This window comes from Struthio camelus, chromosome 31, assembly GCF_040807025.1.
Source record: "Struthio camelus isolate bStrCam1 chromosome 31, bStrCam1.hap1, whole genome shotgun sequence".
Classification (NCBI taxonomy): Eukaryota; Metazoa; Chordata; class Aves; order Struthioniformes; family Struthionidae; genus Struthio; species Struthio camelus.
Window position 1 is genome coordinate 5,221,171 of NC_090972.1, and position 15,192 is coordinate 5,236,362.

Here is a 15,192-nt window from a genome sequence, read left to right on the forward strand (position 1 = left end):
TCCCGGCCAGTGCGGACCCCGGGCCGTGCCGGTCCCGGCCAGTGCGGACCCCGCGCTGTGCGGACTCCGGGCCGTGCGGCCCCCAGCCCCGGCCGCGACGACAGCACCGCCCAGGGGGCGGGGCGCGCAGCACCGGCCCGGCCCGGCCGTCCCCGCCCCCGCTCCCGCCCCCGCGGTGGCGTCACGCCGGCCTTCCCCACCGCCCAATCGTGGAGCGGCGGCCGCTGCCCTGCAGCCTATCAGAACTCGCGCTTTCGGCGCTCCCGCCCCCCGGGGGCCGGAGGGGGCGGGGGCGGGGGCCGGGGCTGCCGGGCGGCAGAAGCTGCTGGAGCCGCTCGGGGAGTGGGGCCGGGCCGCGCCGGGCCGCGCCGCGGCGGCTCCCGGCGGCCGCTTGGCGGGGCGGCGAGCGGGGGCCGCCCTGACGCTCGCCGCGTCCCCGCAGCATGCGGGCGGCCGGGGCCTGCGCCGCCTCGCTGGGCTCGCTGGGGCTGCTGCGGGTCCTCGGCGTGCCCTGGTCATGGAGCCTGGCGGCCTCGCTGGGCGTTTGCGTCGGCAGCGGCGGGTGGCGGCTGCTGCGCGTCGTCCTCAAGACGGCTCTGAGGGACCTGTTGTAAGTACCGCCGGCGGCCGCGGCCGAGCCCCCGCCGAGCCCCCGCGCAGAGCGTCTGCGGGAGACGGCTCTTTCCCCCCCCCTTTTCCTTTTTTTCTCCCCCCTTTTTTTTCCTCCCTTTTTTCTCCCCCCCCACTTTTTTTCCTCCCTTTTTTCTCCCCCCCACTTTTTTTCCTCCCTTTTTTCTCCCCCCCACTTTTTTTTCCTCCCTTTTTTCTCCCCCCCACTTTTTTTTCCTCCCTTTTTCTCCCCCCCCACTTTTTTTTCCTCCCTTTTTTCTTCCCCCCCCACTTTTTTTTCCTCCCTTTTTTCTTCCCCCCCCACTTTTTTTTCCTCCCTTTTTTCTCCCCCCCCACTTTTTTTTCCTCCCTTTTTTCTCCCCCCCCACTTTTTTTTCCTCCCTTTTTTCTCCCCCCCCACTTTTTTTTCCTCCCTTTTTTCTCCCCCCCCACTTTTTTTCCCTCCCTTTTTTCTCCCCCCCCACTTTTTTTCCCTCCCTTTTTTCTCCCCCCCCCGTTTTTTTCCCTCCCTTTTTTCTCCCCCCCCCCGTTTTTTTCTTCCCCCCCGACAGTCTTCTCTGTGCACCAGCAGACACAAGCAGCAATTCGGGCAGCACATCCCTGAAAGGAGCGAGCGGCTCGAGGAGCGCGGGCTGCAGGCGGGTCCTGGTGCGCGCAGAGCGCTCGCTTTGCCGGCAGGAAAGCCTACAGAAGTGAAGTTGCGCTGTTGCTTCTACTAGCCTTAGAGTCGATTTTAGACCACCTAGCCTAAAATGATCGTTTATGACTTGCACAGGTTTGTAAGTCTTCAGGGCTGTCCCCATCTCCTGGGAGTCGGTCACTGCTGTCTCATTTAGTTCCGTGTTTTTTAGGCCTCTCTGAGGAGAGCCCTTTATTCTAAAGGATTGAGGGCTCTTGGGATTGCCAGGGGCTGCCTAGCTTTACTGTGGCTGTCAGTGTGCTTTGAAGAGCTGTTTCCTCCTGATTGCATGGGAAGCTGGGAATAATGGCAGAAAATAAACTAGGCAGAATAAAGCCCCCTAAGTATCTGGAAAGTGCAGCTAACCAGTGAAAAGGCTCTTCTGTTCTGTTTTTGGCACAGCTTAGGGTAAGGTCACCGTGAAAGCCCAGCTCAATCTGACAAATGCCAACAACTTGTTTCTAAAATGGACCCTTCCCCCTTCTCCAAGGCTTTACTGGCCGAGGTTCCCGCTATTGACGGTCACTCATGAGAGCTGTGGGGGTTTTAAGTACTAATATTAAATGACCTTTGAAGTTTCTGGGGATTCTTTCAAACTTGTTGCCCAACAGTTTCCTACTTGATGTGGAAAAATACTGCCTCCATCTTCCTATCTCCAGGAAGGAAATGAGACTAATTATATGCCCCTCAGATCTGTTCCCATTTTGATGGTGATGTTATGGAAGTGTACTTTTGGATATCAATTATAATTTAGATATGAAAATAAACTTGCCAATTAAGAGAGCTAGTATATCTCTAAAGATAGCTTTCACCAGGAGAACCAGAACAATGTAAGTGAAACAGTTGAAGTTCAGACAAAGACTTTTAAACTGTCATAAAGCTTGAACTGTGTCAAGGTTTAACTTGCAGCTGCTGTTCAAAAAAATTAAAAGAATTATGTAAATTACAGAAGACAGAAAAGCCTCCGCTTCCTTTCCTGATGTGGAAACTGATCTGAGTGTTTCCTCCAGAAGCATCATTGGAGATGCAGTATAAAAGGAAGAATTTTTTCAAATTACAAAAAATGGTGACAAATTTAGTGGCCCTCCAGATAACACAGAGAATGTCTCAGCAGAGAGAGGTATTCCAGTCTGTATGTCTGCACAGAAGCCTGAATCAATATGTTTTGGTGTGAATATCAAACTGTCTTTGAGACCTTCATAACTTTTGCTGGAGTTATGCCTTCTTTTTCTTTGCTGCAGTGGCCTCTCAGTGCTGTTACGAGTCAAGTATAATTTGCGAAGGCATCAAAAAGCCAAAAATACTATTCCGAAGATGTTCCAGGATGTTGTCCGCAGGCACCCGGACAAAGTGGCTCTGATTTATGAGGCCACTGGTGAGAAATGGACTTTTAGGTGGCTAGATGAGTACTCCAATGCTGTGGCTAACTACTTCTACCAGCAAGGCTTCCGTCTGGGGGATGTCATTGCAATCTTTATGGAGAGCCGTCCTGAGTTTGTTGGCCTCTGGCTAGGGATGGCAAAAATTGGCATTGAAGCAGCTCTTATTAACTTTAATTTGCGCTTGGATTCTCTGGTTTACTGTGTGACAACCTCAGGTGCAAAAGCTGTGATCTTTGGAGGAGAGCTGTCTACAGGTGAGTCACTTGGATGTTTGTGTAGGTTATGGTCAAATCATTAAGTGAAGTGTTCACTTGGTTCCTGAATAAGGCCGAGTCCTGTTTAGTGCAGAGATAAGTGTACTAAAAACAAAAAGGTAGCTGGCCATATTCAAATGCTAGGAATCATATGAAGATTGTAAATCTCCTACTGATTTAAAAATGCAAAAGTGTTCAGTTGATATTTCAGACTGAAGGAGGAGCAGTGCTCTGAGTAGAGCTGTAAGTAGCTTGGTTTCATATGCTGGTGTCTTTCTGGTATCAGAGGGCACAAGCTGAACTCACTGGTTTGATCTAGTTTCATTGGATCTGGAAGAGCTGCATCAGGCGTTTTGTACTTCACCATAGAAATGGTGAAATGTGCCACTAGGCTTACTTGTTAACCAAGGAAAAGAGAAATGTAATCTTTGCTTAATGTCACACTTTACTGTATAATACATTTATCGGTGGATGCTGTTTTTAAGTACATCCCTGCTTTTCTAATCAACTTTCTTCCAACAGTTACTGTTAGATCTGATAATATAATATTCCAAATCATCTACTTGAAATCCTTCTAGATCATTTGAAGATCATGACATGGTGGGTCATGTGGAAAAGTAATTCTGCTTAGTTTTGTGATAGGGTCTTTGCTGGACTGAAGACCGTGACTGCAGTGATGTTATCTAAGCAGGTATAACATAAATATTGTAAAACAGTCTCTGGTTCTCCAGGTCTTTCCGTTACAGTGATGCTCTTGGGCACAACGGACTCGGCACGGTTCATTTTTTTTTTACCATTGTCCAGAGTGTTATGTTCGTTGCAAAAGAGACTTGTTTTGTGTTGCAGCGATATCTGAAGTGAATGGGATGCTGGGGAAGAACATGGCAAAATACTGCTCTGGTGACTATAAACCAGATGTTATTCCTGTGGAGACAAGGCATCTTGATCCTCTTCTGAGTACTACATCAAAATTGCCTCCAAATCAGGTTCCAGTCAAAGGTTTAGATGGTAATTTTCTCAATGACTTTTACTTCTCAATGTGATGTATGAATAAGAACTGGACTATGTGACAATAAACCAAGAAAAATAAGCAAATAACCAAAAAGAAATTAAGTTAATCCAGTCTTGAGCTCAGAAATAGAATGAGGGGGAGGGGGGGAAAAACCAGAAAAAACCCACAGAACCAAAAAATGAGATCCTGGTTCTAGGGATGCAGAAGGGTTAAGTTTCTCATTCTCAGAGATCCAAGCTTTACACAATTCACATATTTAATACCTAAAGGAAGGAGATTGGTGCCTTCCCTAAGACAACTCTTCCATTGCAGAAGAATGGCTGTTGGAATGCCCAGGTGCAGAACCTTACATTTCCAAGAGCTACCTTTTGCTCCGCTGCCTCTACAAATTTAGCATATTCTTTATCTGTAGGATATAACAGGCTATATTATATACCCTCTTCTTCCACAATTGACTTGTATGTAATTAAAATCTTTGCTTGTAATAAGCTTGTGCTGCAGCTAAGTGTTGGTGGGTTTGAAATAAAGGAGAAAGAAAGGAAGAGGCTAGCTGGCTAATCTATATTTCGTATTTTAAGAGAACTAATCACATCTTAGATCAGTAAGGCAGTAGACTCCACTTTCCTACTTTGGGTACTGTAGGAGGAATGATGCTGCCGTGAAGCTTCTGATACCTCTTCCTTTAGATTATCTTTTTTGCTATAGAATCTCAGAAAACCTACCCTATTGTCAGACACAGTTTGATACCTGTCCTATAGATTCATCTCCCATTAGTGCCTGTCCTGGAGAGTTAACCTGGTTCCAGGGTAATTTGCATGAAGAGGTAAAGTTCGTGTCCTTAGGGCTTTGCAAACCAGTTGTACAGGTTTCTGTATTTACCATTACAGATGACACTGAGAGCAGTGTCAGATTCTGTAGTAGGGCTGCAAATTGACTTCTGTGCCAGCTTTAGCAGCTTACTATCTGCTGTGCTGTTACCATTTCAAAGCAGTTCCTCAGCTCATAGGAACAAAGCTAAAATACCAGCCCTGTGGGGAATCTCTCAAACAGTTGAGAATAGTCTATCTGGCACCTGACTCCTCTTTCCATTCTTCTAGATCGACTCTTTTATATCTATACTTCAGGTACAACAGGAATGCCAAAAGCTGCCATTGTGGTGCACAGCAGGTGAGGACCTGAAGAGGTACTTCCCTCTTGAGGTGCTTTTCACATAGTGAAACTCAAGGTCTTACCTATTTTGCTTCCTTAGCATGCACTGTGCTCTTACAGGTATTATCGGATAGCTGCCTTTGGTTACTATGCGTACAAAATGCACCCTGAGGATATCCTCTACAACTGCCTGCCACTGTATCATTCTGCAGGTAAACTTTCTTCTCTGAGGCAGAGGTCTGCCCCCGCACGTGTTACGGTCCTTTTGCCACCCAGATCCTTCATGTACCCTTACAAATGAACGAACCTAGAATGACCGAAGCTAACGCCAATGACCCTTGTTTTCCAGGTAACATTATGGGAGTTGGCCAGTGTCTAATCCATGGCCTCACTGTGGTAATCAGGAAGAAGTTCTCAGCCAGTCGCTTCTGGGATGACTGCACAAAATACAGATGCACGGTGAGGGCACTGATGACACTTCTAACTGAGCGGTGGCTATCTTTGCTGCTCAGCTCTAGAGTCTCTGGTGCTGTCAGTACGCTGCCTGATTATTGATCTCCAGAGAGTATTTCCCCATTGTTAGCCTGTCATCCGTCCCTTTCTTTTCTTACCAGTCTATCAGTCTTTGCCTCCTGTGTTCCTGCCGCTACTTCCTCATTGCTCAGTAGCAGCTTTCATCCGGTTCTGAACGTCCTTCCTTTGCTGTCTATCCCTTGACCCTTGATAAATAGAGAGGTACTGGCACCAAAACGTGTTCAAATTGCCAGTGCCACAGTAGGAGTGCAGGATTAAGAGGCTTTCTGAAGTTTCAGTCATCCTCTACTGCTTCCTCTCTGTAAATTTATCAAGACCACCTTTTTCAAACAAAAAGGGGTTTGCATCTGCCACCGGCCGGAAAGCTCTTCTGGAATGTGACTGTGTCAGGAGTGTCATTGAGGAACCTTATTTGCGTTTCGTTGCCGATAAATATCTGTTTGTGTCTGTGTCAACATTATCTTCTAACTTAAGCAGCTCTTCCTCCTTTCTGGCGTTCTTCTTGCCCTTCCCCTCCCCCTGAGTATTTATAGATAGTAATTAGATCTCTGCTCAGACTTAATTTTGCCAGCTCACGCAGGCCAAGTTCTTACTTTGTGACTGGCTACTCATTCCTCATATCTTTTTTAGAGGTCCTCCAGGACCTGTTGAAGTATGAGTTTTTTGGTGTATGGATATCTTGATTCATATTGAGGAATTCCTTCTCTTCTCTCTCTTTCCTGGTGTTAATTTGCTGGTTCCTGGGGGCAGCAACTGTTTTACCTTTGCATAATTTTTCAGGGAAAGCAGCCCCCAACTTGAACTTGTAAACATTCACAATTTATTAAAATGTCTGGCATATCTAGTTCCATGAGGTACATGGGTGCCAATGGCCTCTTAGCTGGCTTTTTCCAGGGCGCTGTAAGGATTGCCTGAAGCCTGAGCTACCTTTTTGTATTTACTGCTTCAGATTATTCAGTATATTGGGGAAATCTGCAGATATCTTCTGAATCAGCCGGTACGAGAGTCAGAAACCCAACACTGTGTGCGACTGGCAGTGGGCAACGGTTTGAGACCCACCATATGGGAAGACTTTACAAAGCGCTTCAGAATTAAACAGATTGGAGAGTTCTATGGAGCCACAGAATGCAACTGTAGCATTGCAAATTTGGATGGAAAGGTAAGGAAATAAGTGATTATAGTGGAAAGCTAGGTAAAAGTACAGAGAAATGAAAAAATAAAAAAAAAAAAATTCTGCTTGCTTTGCTTACTGCTCTGCACGTTCCATCCTAGTCTTCTTGCAAGGGATGACAGAACTAAATTGGTGATTAAAGGAGTCACACAAAAAAAACATGGGATAAATCTTGTATTTGGGGTAAACTTGCTTGTTTCCTGTTAAATGGAGGGGGAAGAACGATCAAGAGACTTCCCAGAAAGTGGCAATATAGAAACTTAGCAGTTTACTCAGCGTTTTGTTTTCTTCTACCTTTTGGAAGGTTGGTGCCTGTGGTTTCAACAGTCGGATTTTGCCCAATGTTTATCCTATTCGTCTGGTGAAGGTCAACGAGGACACAATGGAGCTGATCCGTGATTCTAGGGGACTGTGTATCTCCTGTCGCCCAGGTGAATGTTAATCTCAACAAATGAATAAAGCTTTATTCTTTAAAAAAAAAAAAAAAAGAAAAAGAAAATCTAATGAGCTCTAATTGGTTTAAGTGGTTTCTAGTGTAGTACACAGACTTCTAGATCTTTCCTTCAAAGATACCTCAGTTCAGCAGCTGAGGTTCTTTGATATACAGCAACCGCATATTGATGTTTACAAAGTTTGGCCCGTTGTGAAATATACCATCGGTTGTTGTCATCTTGTGGTGTCTGGCCCTGTTTTCTGTAGGAGAGCCGGGATTACTGGTAGGTCAGATAAATCAACAGGATCCCCTCCGTCGATTTGATGGCTACGTCAGTGAGAGCGCCACCAACAAGAAGATAGCTTACAACGTGTTTGAAAAAGGGGACCAGGCATACCTTTCAGGTACTATCAGCGTGAGCACTGGAATGACCAGTACTGATTGCAAACATTCTTTGGCATTGTTCATAAGATGGTCTTAAGAGCTTCTGAATTTTAATTGATAAAATTCTAAAGGCTCTAAATTTTTTTTGAGAATAGTGAGATTTTTCTTTTGAGAGAGAGACTTGTGAGAGTTTAGAAGTTGCCAGCTTTTGAGCTGTTCCGGATTTAGTGAGAAATGTCTAAATTTCAGGGAGAATACGTGTAGGGAGAGGTTTTTCCTCTGTTCTTCTAATGTTGTAGTATTTTTTTTTTTTTTTCAGTTGTCCTGTAACATGGAGATGCAGTTCACAGTAGGTGAAAAGTCACTTGCTGGGAAGAAGGCAGTGCTGAATCTGCATGGCAGATCAGAGGACAGGAAGGCAGTCTTGACTGCTGCTGGACTTGAGTTCTGAGATGGTTTGGTGTCTTCTCTCTCCCTCCCAGGAGATGTGTTAGTGATGGATGAACTTGGTTATATGTACTTCAAAGATCGCAGTGGGGACACCTTCCGATGGCGAGGAGAGAATGTCTCTACCACAGAAGTAGAAGGAACTTTGAGTCACGTCCTCAACCAGACAGACGTTGCAGTGTATGGAGTAGAAGTACCAGGTAAAACCTAGAGTCAGAACTCTCAAGGTTTAGGGAGAAGAGTAAATATTAGGCAAGATTTACATCACACTGCAAAACAGGTAGAAATCGGTCACCTCTCCTAAAACTGGGTACCACAAAATGAGAAGATACGATAGACACTGACAGTGGAGTTCTGAGCAGTAGAAATAACCTCACACCCACTAGTGATCCATGCTGCCACAGGTAGAATCTTTATTTGGAGGAAGAGATCTCATTTAGAGATTAGACAAAAGATTTTTTTTTTCTCTTGTGGGTTCAGAGCAACTCAGTCCTGATTCATGCTTTTGGGGTATGATATGTATCTATTTGTTTCTTAATAAGGAAGGCTTTTATGATGAACTTTGCAGAAGCTCTTAGTGTGAGAAGATCCTTCCATAGGAACAGCTGGGCGTTTGGGCCCTTAAATGCTCAAGTAATGCAGGAAGGGGGATTAGGAAGAAAGAGACAGAGGTGGGTGCGAGGGGATGACAGGGAGGGGATGGCCAGTCATTTGTTCTGGAGGGTGCTACTCCCCTGGTGAAGGACTCCTAGCTGTGCTTCTGAAAGTTCTCATTTGTGAAGCCTGGGTTTCTGGCATAGGGAAGTAATACATAACAAAACAAGTCTTTTGGAAAAGATAAATAGCTCAAGCAATGTGGGTATAGATAAAGGGTTTAAACAAAGTCGGAGTGAGCAAGAGGAAGTGTCCCTTTGAGAGGAGAAATCTATCCTGAGCAAGTGTTGGTCAGAGAGGTTCTCATTATGGTAGTTTGGTCTCCTGAATTTTCATTGTGGTGTATGTGAGAAATTTGATAAAAACAAGATCTTCATTAGCTTTTAGGGGCAAGGATATTTTGTGGTTTTACCTTAGACTAAGGGGGGGAGTGTGCTGGAAATGGATTTAGTTAGTCTGCTGTTCTCTTCAGCATGTTGCGCTTTACTTCAATGTGAAGAGGAAAGGGTGAAACATCTGTGCTTGGATCTGTTAAATATTTCATACCTCACCCAACCATTGCTCCTTTTTTGTGTGTAATCTCCATCTAAGCTGTGCTGTTTTATTTCAGGGGTTGAGGGAAAAGCTGGAATGGCAGCAATTGCAGATCCTAAAGCTAAAGTGAATCCCAATGTTTTGTATCCGGAGCTACAGAAGGTGCTGCCTCCCTATGCCCGGCCCATCTTTCTCCGTTTCTTACCCCAGGTTGACACCACAGGTACCAGTGTTTCATATGTAAACTATTCTCTTAACAGCTCTAGAAATGTTGAGATCCAAAAGGAAACTGAAAAGAGTCAATGTTGTGTTGCAAAAAGCTGAGAAACTTGTACTAGGCACTTTGTTTTGACTGGAGTTGATTGGTTGCTGTCCTGTGCTCTTTCAGGGATTTCGTAATGCAATCCCTGAAACGCATAGCACAGCTTCTAGTGCACCAGGCACGTATTCACCATTAATAAAAATGACTGTAGATGAGTCTTAAACAAGAAGTTAGCTAGTTCCAAGTCATTAATAGAGAAGACCTTTACAGGAAAAAATAAACAAAAACAAACAAACAAAACACCTTTATCCTTTGGAATACTTCTGTGAGATCTGTGCCAGTGTGTGCAAGCTATATGTACAACTGGAGCCTTTTGCCCAACAGTGAAGCTCTTGGGAATAATATCTGGCTATTTGTGAAGTAACTGAGAGGGTATGCACCAACTGCTGTTGAACAAATGCCTACAGAGAAGCTCTTGACTTCAACTCTTTCACATGCCTATTGTTTGGACTTATTCTAGTCACCCTACATACACATGCTCTTAAGCTTTCTTACAGTACGCCTAACAGTCACAGCAACCACTAACACAGCAACCACTAAAACAGCTAATAATTTGGCTGCTTTTTGTTTTGTTTTCCATTTCCCAGGAATCCAGGCAGTCCTTTTAACAACCTATGTGTAAGAAGAAGTAAAAATTGCACAAACGTCATATAACTGAATAACAACGCATTTAGTTACAAGCTTCAATAACTTGCTAATTCTCAGACAAAACTATAAACTAGAAATGAAATGCCAGCCAGGATGTCTCTTCTTCACTGTTAAACAGGTTTTTTGATGCTAAATACTTGTAATTATTTTTTTTTCCACCCTTGAAGGTACATTTAAGATCCAGAAAACTCGCTTGCGGAGGGAAGGATTTGACCCCCATCAAACATCAGATCGGTTATATTTTCTGGATCTAAAATTGGGGAAATATGTTCCACTGGATGAATGCCTTTATGAAAGGATTTGTGCTGGAAAGGTTGCTTTATGATCTAGCCTGGAGTCTGTCTTTTTACAGAAAAGTATGACTAATTGAAGGGGTGATGCTTGTGGGAAGCAATAGATTCCTGCTTAATATGCAATGTGAGATACAATGAATCACTAGCAGGGAAGAACCTTGTGGGATGTTTCCCTTGCCTAAAGCACATTAACCTGTGACCTACTCCTTCAATGAGCACTGACATACCATTAATCTGCTGTTACACATCTAGAGAGAGTATTTTTTGTAACCACTACAAACGTAGGTCCTTTGTGCAACCTGGGAGAAGTTTTATGGTTATATTTATTTATGTCCTGAGGATAAATGGAGATGTTTGTGCCCTGCACAGGTTTCTTTCTGCTTCAACTCTGAACTTTACTTACCAAGTTAGAAGACTTCTAACAGTGTTTGCTTCAGGCAGACCTTAATTGTCTTTTAATTGTCTTAGCTGACATTTTACTTGAAATATACACTGGAAATCTCACATTAAAGTGTGTCATGCCCTTAGGGCTGGGGGAGTTATGGACATTAGTTATTACTAGAGGAGAGCATCTGGAGTCTTTACAGACTTTGATATACAGGATGAGTAAGTTGCTAGCGGACGAAAACGTACGGTGGACACCAACTGTGGAACATGAGCAGAGTGCTGCTGCTCTGCAGAGCTTCGCCTGGGATGACGGGCAAGTTGAAACACCAGTGTGCTTGCTCCTTGCCTAGGAGACAACTGGGGCCGGCCAGGAGCCGTGTGGTGATGTTAACACCAGGCTAACGTGAAGCCTTAGGAAACGTTAATTTTTGATGCTGCTGTGCAAACTGTACTTGGATTTGCCCTGTCCGTTTTCACTGGCCATCTGCAGGAGAGGAGGCAAGCCCCGAACGCAGACCTGGGTCACCAGAGACCACCCAGCCGAGTGATTTTTTGAAACAAACACACAGACAACTGCTGCCTTTTTTTTTTTTTTTTTTTCCCTCCGACCTGGGAGAAACCTACAGCTGCAGGACATCTGTTTCCATGTCTTCTTACCAGCATTACAACTCCATTCGGTTCTGTGTTTTAAGAGTTACAGGCTGGGCCTTTGTGCGTCGGTCTAATCGCTTGGGGGGCGAGCGCCTGGCCTGACCCCGCTCCCGAGGCCGGCGAGCGACTCCCGTCCAGCGGCGGCAGCCCCTGCCGTGCCGTAAGGAACTCCACGCGAACCGACGCGGGGTTGTGCCGTGGCTTACGCGCTGCCCCTGCCCTGGGGGCTGGCGTGGCGTTTTTCCGGGCGTGAAGACGCAGGGCTTGAGGCGAAGCCTCCTCCTCGTGCGTTGGACGTGGTGTTTTTATAAGGACCTCGCTCGTGCTCCTCAGCCACGATGGTCGAGGGTTCAAAGAGCGGAAACCGAGTGACTGCTGTAAAACTAAACGGGAGATGGAAGATGGGTCCCGCCTTTTTGTGTCTCTTTTGTCTTTTCCTCCAGCAGGATCGGGGGCCAGAGGCGGCCGGGCAGCGGTGGCCGCGTGCGGGGGCTGCGCCCACCCCGGCGTGTCCCGCGCGGGCACCCGTGGAGCCGCGCCGCGAGCTCCCGCGCTTTGGCCGAGGCGGCGGGTTGCCAGGCGACGCGCGGCCCCGCCCCGCCCCTTCCGGCCCCGGTACGGCGCGCCGCTTCCGGCCGGGCGGCGGCCGCCGCCTCCCTCCTCCCCCCGGTCGCCGCCGCCGCCGCCCTCGCCGCCGCCGGCCCGGCCATGCCGCGCTCCGCGCCCCGCCACATCTCGGTGTTCCCCTCGCCGCAGGAGCTGGGCTCCGCCCTGGCGCAGCTGGTGGCCCAGCGGGCGGCCGAGGCCGGCGGCCGCTTCTCGCTGGGGCTCTCGGGCGGGAGCCTGGTGCGGCTCCTCTCGCAGGAGCTGCCGGCGGCCGCCGCCGGCCCCGCCGCGCCGGCCCGCTGGCTCCTGGCCTTCTGCGACGAGCGGCTGGTGCCGCCCGAGCACGCCGAGAGCACCTTCGGGGCCTACAAGGTGAGCGGGGCCGCGGGCGGCGCGGGCCGCCGCGCCCGGCCCGGCCCCGGCGGCCCTGACGGCCCCTCGCTCGTCTCCTCAGGCCCAGCTGCTGCCGCGGCTGCCCGTGCCCGAGCGGCAGGTGCTCACCGTCGCCCCCGGCCTGCCCGCGCCCGCCGCCGCTGCCGACTACGCTGCCAGGCTCCGAGAGGTACCGGCCCGGGGGGTGAGGGGGGGGCTCTGCCGGCAGCTCCGGGCCGCTCCCGGGGGCCGCCGGGCTCCCTGGCCGGGCAGCCAGCGCCGTGCGCGCCGCGGCGGGGCTTCTCTCTGGGCTGCTGGGGCGAGCGGCCCCGGGAGGCGCCGGCGCTGAGCGGGAGCCGGTTGCGCGTCGCTTTGTCCGTGCCCTTAAACCCGTGGTTCGCGTTTAGCTTAGCGGGCGCCGTCCTGGCCAAGGGGCGCGAGGCTGCCGGCCCTTCTGCCCCCCGTCGGGTGTTCACACGCCGGGGGCACCGGGCAGCTTGGCGGCGTGACTAGGAGCTCATCGCCGCGGGGTAGCAGCAGCGTCCTGCGCTTCTGCAGTTTGCTTCCCCGTAGAACTTGCTCCCTTGCCGTTTGCCACCTATCTGAGCGACTAGGGTTTTTATTTTCTGTTTAATTTTTTATTCTTTCTTATAGGCTTTTCAGGGTGAGAACCCCCCTGTCTTTGATTTACTGATTTTAGGAGTGGGGCCAGATGGTCACACTTGCTCCCTTTTTCCAGATCATCCCCTTCTACAGGTAAGCTCGTAGAACCAGGAGGGGATTCGGCCTAACAAAATAAGAGTTGTGCTTACTGGACTGCTCTCAGGTTATTTGTTTTCCTTTCAATTCGGACTTTAACTGTCCTTAGTTGACGTGTGAAACGTAGGGTCAGTGGCTCCTCCTACCCCGTTTTTGGTACGCGTGTGGTTGTGCTCTGACTCCGACAGAACATCGTTGTCTCTCCGCTAGGGTTTGGCTCCGAGGAGTGGGCCTATGGCTGCTCTGGCTCTGGTCTTTTGCTGAGTAGCTCACAAATTGTGTTCATAAGACTAGTAGTCTCATCTTGGACTCCTTGGAGTGAACAAAGGAGATCTTGATTTAGGCGGAGATATGAAAAGTTCTAGGAATCTGCTGCCATGCAACTTACTCCCCTCTTTGGAATATATTGTACCTGCCTTGAGTGGTTCTCTTGCTTTATTCTATTTTATTTTACACTACTTTTGCTCTGATAGGAGAAAGAGAAAATTGTTGCTGCTATCACTGATTCTCCAAAGCCACCGCCAGAGCGGATAACATTAACTCTACCTGTGCTTAATGCAGCACGGACTGTTGTGTTCGTCGCTACAGGGGAAGGTAAAGCTGCTATTTTAAAGGTATGGTTTGAAAACAAATGATTAATCTTTTTAATGAAAATCCAGATTGTCAACAGATATTTTGGGGGAAGACTGGTTTACTGACTTGTCTGGGGAGCCAGGCCGGATAGTTACACCTGCCATTTAATCAAAGGTCTGCTTTGTACAGGGGTAGGAGTAAAAAAATGGTAGTGTTTTAGTCAAACTCTGAAGGTTTTTTTTAAGATGTGGTGAATGGTTTACGGTTCGTGTTGTTGGTTTGCGATTCTCTTTCACTGACCGGTCTGCTGAAACACTGTTCTGTTTCTTTGAACAGCGCATTTTGGAAGGTGATGAGGAAAAGCCCCTTCCCGCTGCTCTTGTTCAACCTCATACTGGGAAGCTGCACTGGTTCCTGGATGAGTCTGCAGCCAAGGAACTGACTGTTCCCTTTGAGAAACATTCAATCTTGTAGAACCAAATGTCCAACTAGATTTCCTAGGAGGAATCTGGTAGCAGTAAACGCAGTACCTGTGCAGAACCAGCTGTGTAACATTCCAGATCAAGGACTCTACGTTTGGTTGTAATACTTGGGGGTGGCACAAAACTAACTTTTTTTCTTTTTCGGGAACAAGTGGTACTTTGTGGAGCACTGTGTAATCATCTCTTTGGCTTGGTATGGGACATATGCATCTGGTTTCTAGTTGCAAATGGAAACGCTTGGAATTGCACAAGATGATGGTATAATGCAGTCTGTGTTGTGAACGGTCGCTGTGATGTCAAGTGAATGCACAATATTAAAGATACAAATTTAAGCTATTCTGCTCTTGCTTACTTTTTCACCTGATCACATTGTTGTGTGAATAGCAACCAAGAATTGAAGGAGCAGGTGTGGGATTTTGGATATCCTGGACTCTTGCTGTCTGTCGTCTCTCTGTCTGTCATCTTGCTGTCATGCAGATGTCAGGGTGGCACGACTTGGAACAACTCTGAACTCTCTGGCTTTAGGGCAATCTTTTGTTTCCCTTGCTGGTTTTGTTGGGCGGCGCTCAGGTTATTTGTTTTCGTTATAATCCCGACTTTAGCTGTCCTTAGTTCATGTGTGAAACATAGGGTCAGTGGCTCCTCCTGTCCTGTTTTTTGTAGGTATTTAGAGGATCTGTTCATTAGTTTGTTAGAGATCTTTGGTTATACTCTTCACGAATCAAGACTGTCGAGAGATTACCACTGAAGAAACTCATACGTGTATTTTGAATGCGTGAAGAGGGAGAGAATCTGCTGCTTTTTGGATGGCATCCTGAAGCTCTGATAAATTCTAG

At 47.6% G+C, this 15,192-nt stretch overlaps 2 protein-coding genes across 3 annotated transcripts; both read left to right on the forward strand.

The window, feature by feature from the left end:
* Positions 1 to 367: 367 nt before the first annotated feature.
* SLC27A1 (solute carrier family 27 member 1) lies at positions 368 to 11,970 on the forward strand. Of its 2 annotated transcripts, none has more exons than XM_068922645.1 (12): positions 368 to 610; positions 2,551 to 2,945; positions 3,792 to 3,953; positions 5,055 to 5,124; positions 5,227 to 5,318; positions 5,456 to 5,565; positions 6,590 to 6,799; positions 7,116 to 7,242; positions 7,511 to 7,648; positions 8,111 to 8,275; positions 9,340 to 9,486; positions 10,401 to 11,970. In XM_068922645.1, the coding sequence occupies exons 1-12, from the start codon at positions 444 to 446 to the stop codon at positions 10,556 to 10,558; spliced, it is 1,941 nt and encodes a 646-aa protein (XP_068778746.1). In that variant the 5' UTR covers positions 368 to 443; the 3' UTR covers positions 10,559 to 11,970. The 2 variants fall into 2 exon arrangements, with proteins under 2 accessions (XP_068778746.1, XP_009688325.2); XM_009690030.2 differs by lacking the exon at positions 368 to 610 and adding an exon at positions 1,282 to 1,405.
* A 212-nt stretch (positions 11,971 to 12,182) lies between these two features.
* Positions 12,183 to 14,692, forward strand: PGLS (6-phosphogluconolactonase). The gene is made up of 5 exons (XM_068922649.1): positions 12,183 to 12,542; positions 12,625 to 12,732; positions 13,197 to 13,298; positions 13,775 to 13,915; positions 14,211 to 14,692. The coding sequence occupies exons 1-5, from the start codon at positions 12,273 to 12,275 to the stop codon at positions 14,346 to 14,348; spliced, it is 759 nt and encodes a 252-aa protein (XP_068778750.1). The 5' UTR covers positions 12,183 to 12,272; the 3' UTR covers positions 14,349 to 14,692.
* Positions 14,693 to 15,192: the final 500 nt, after the last annotated feature.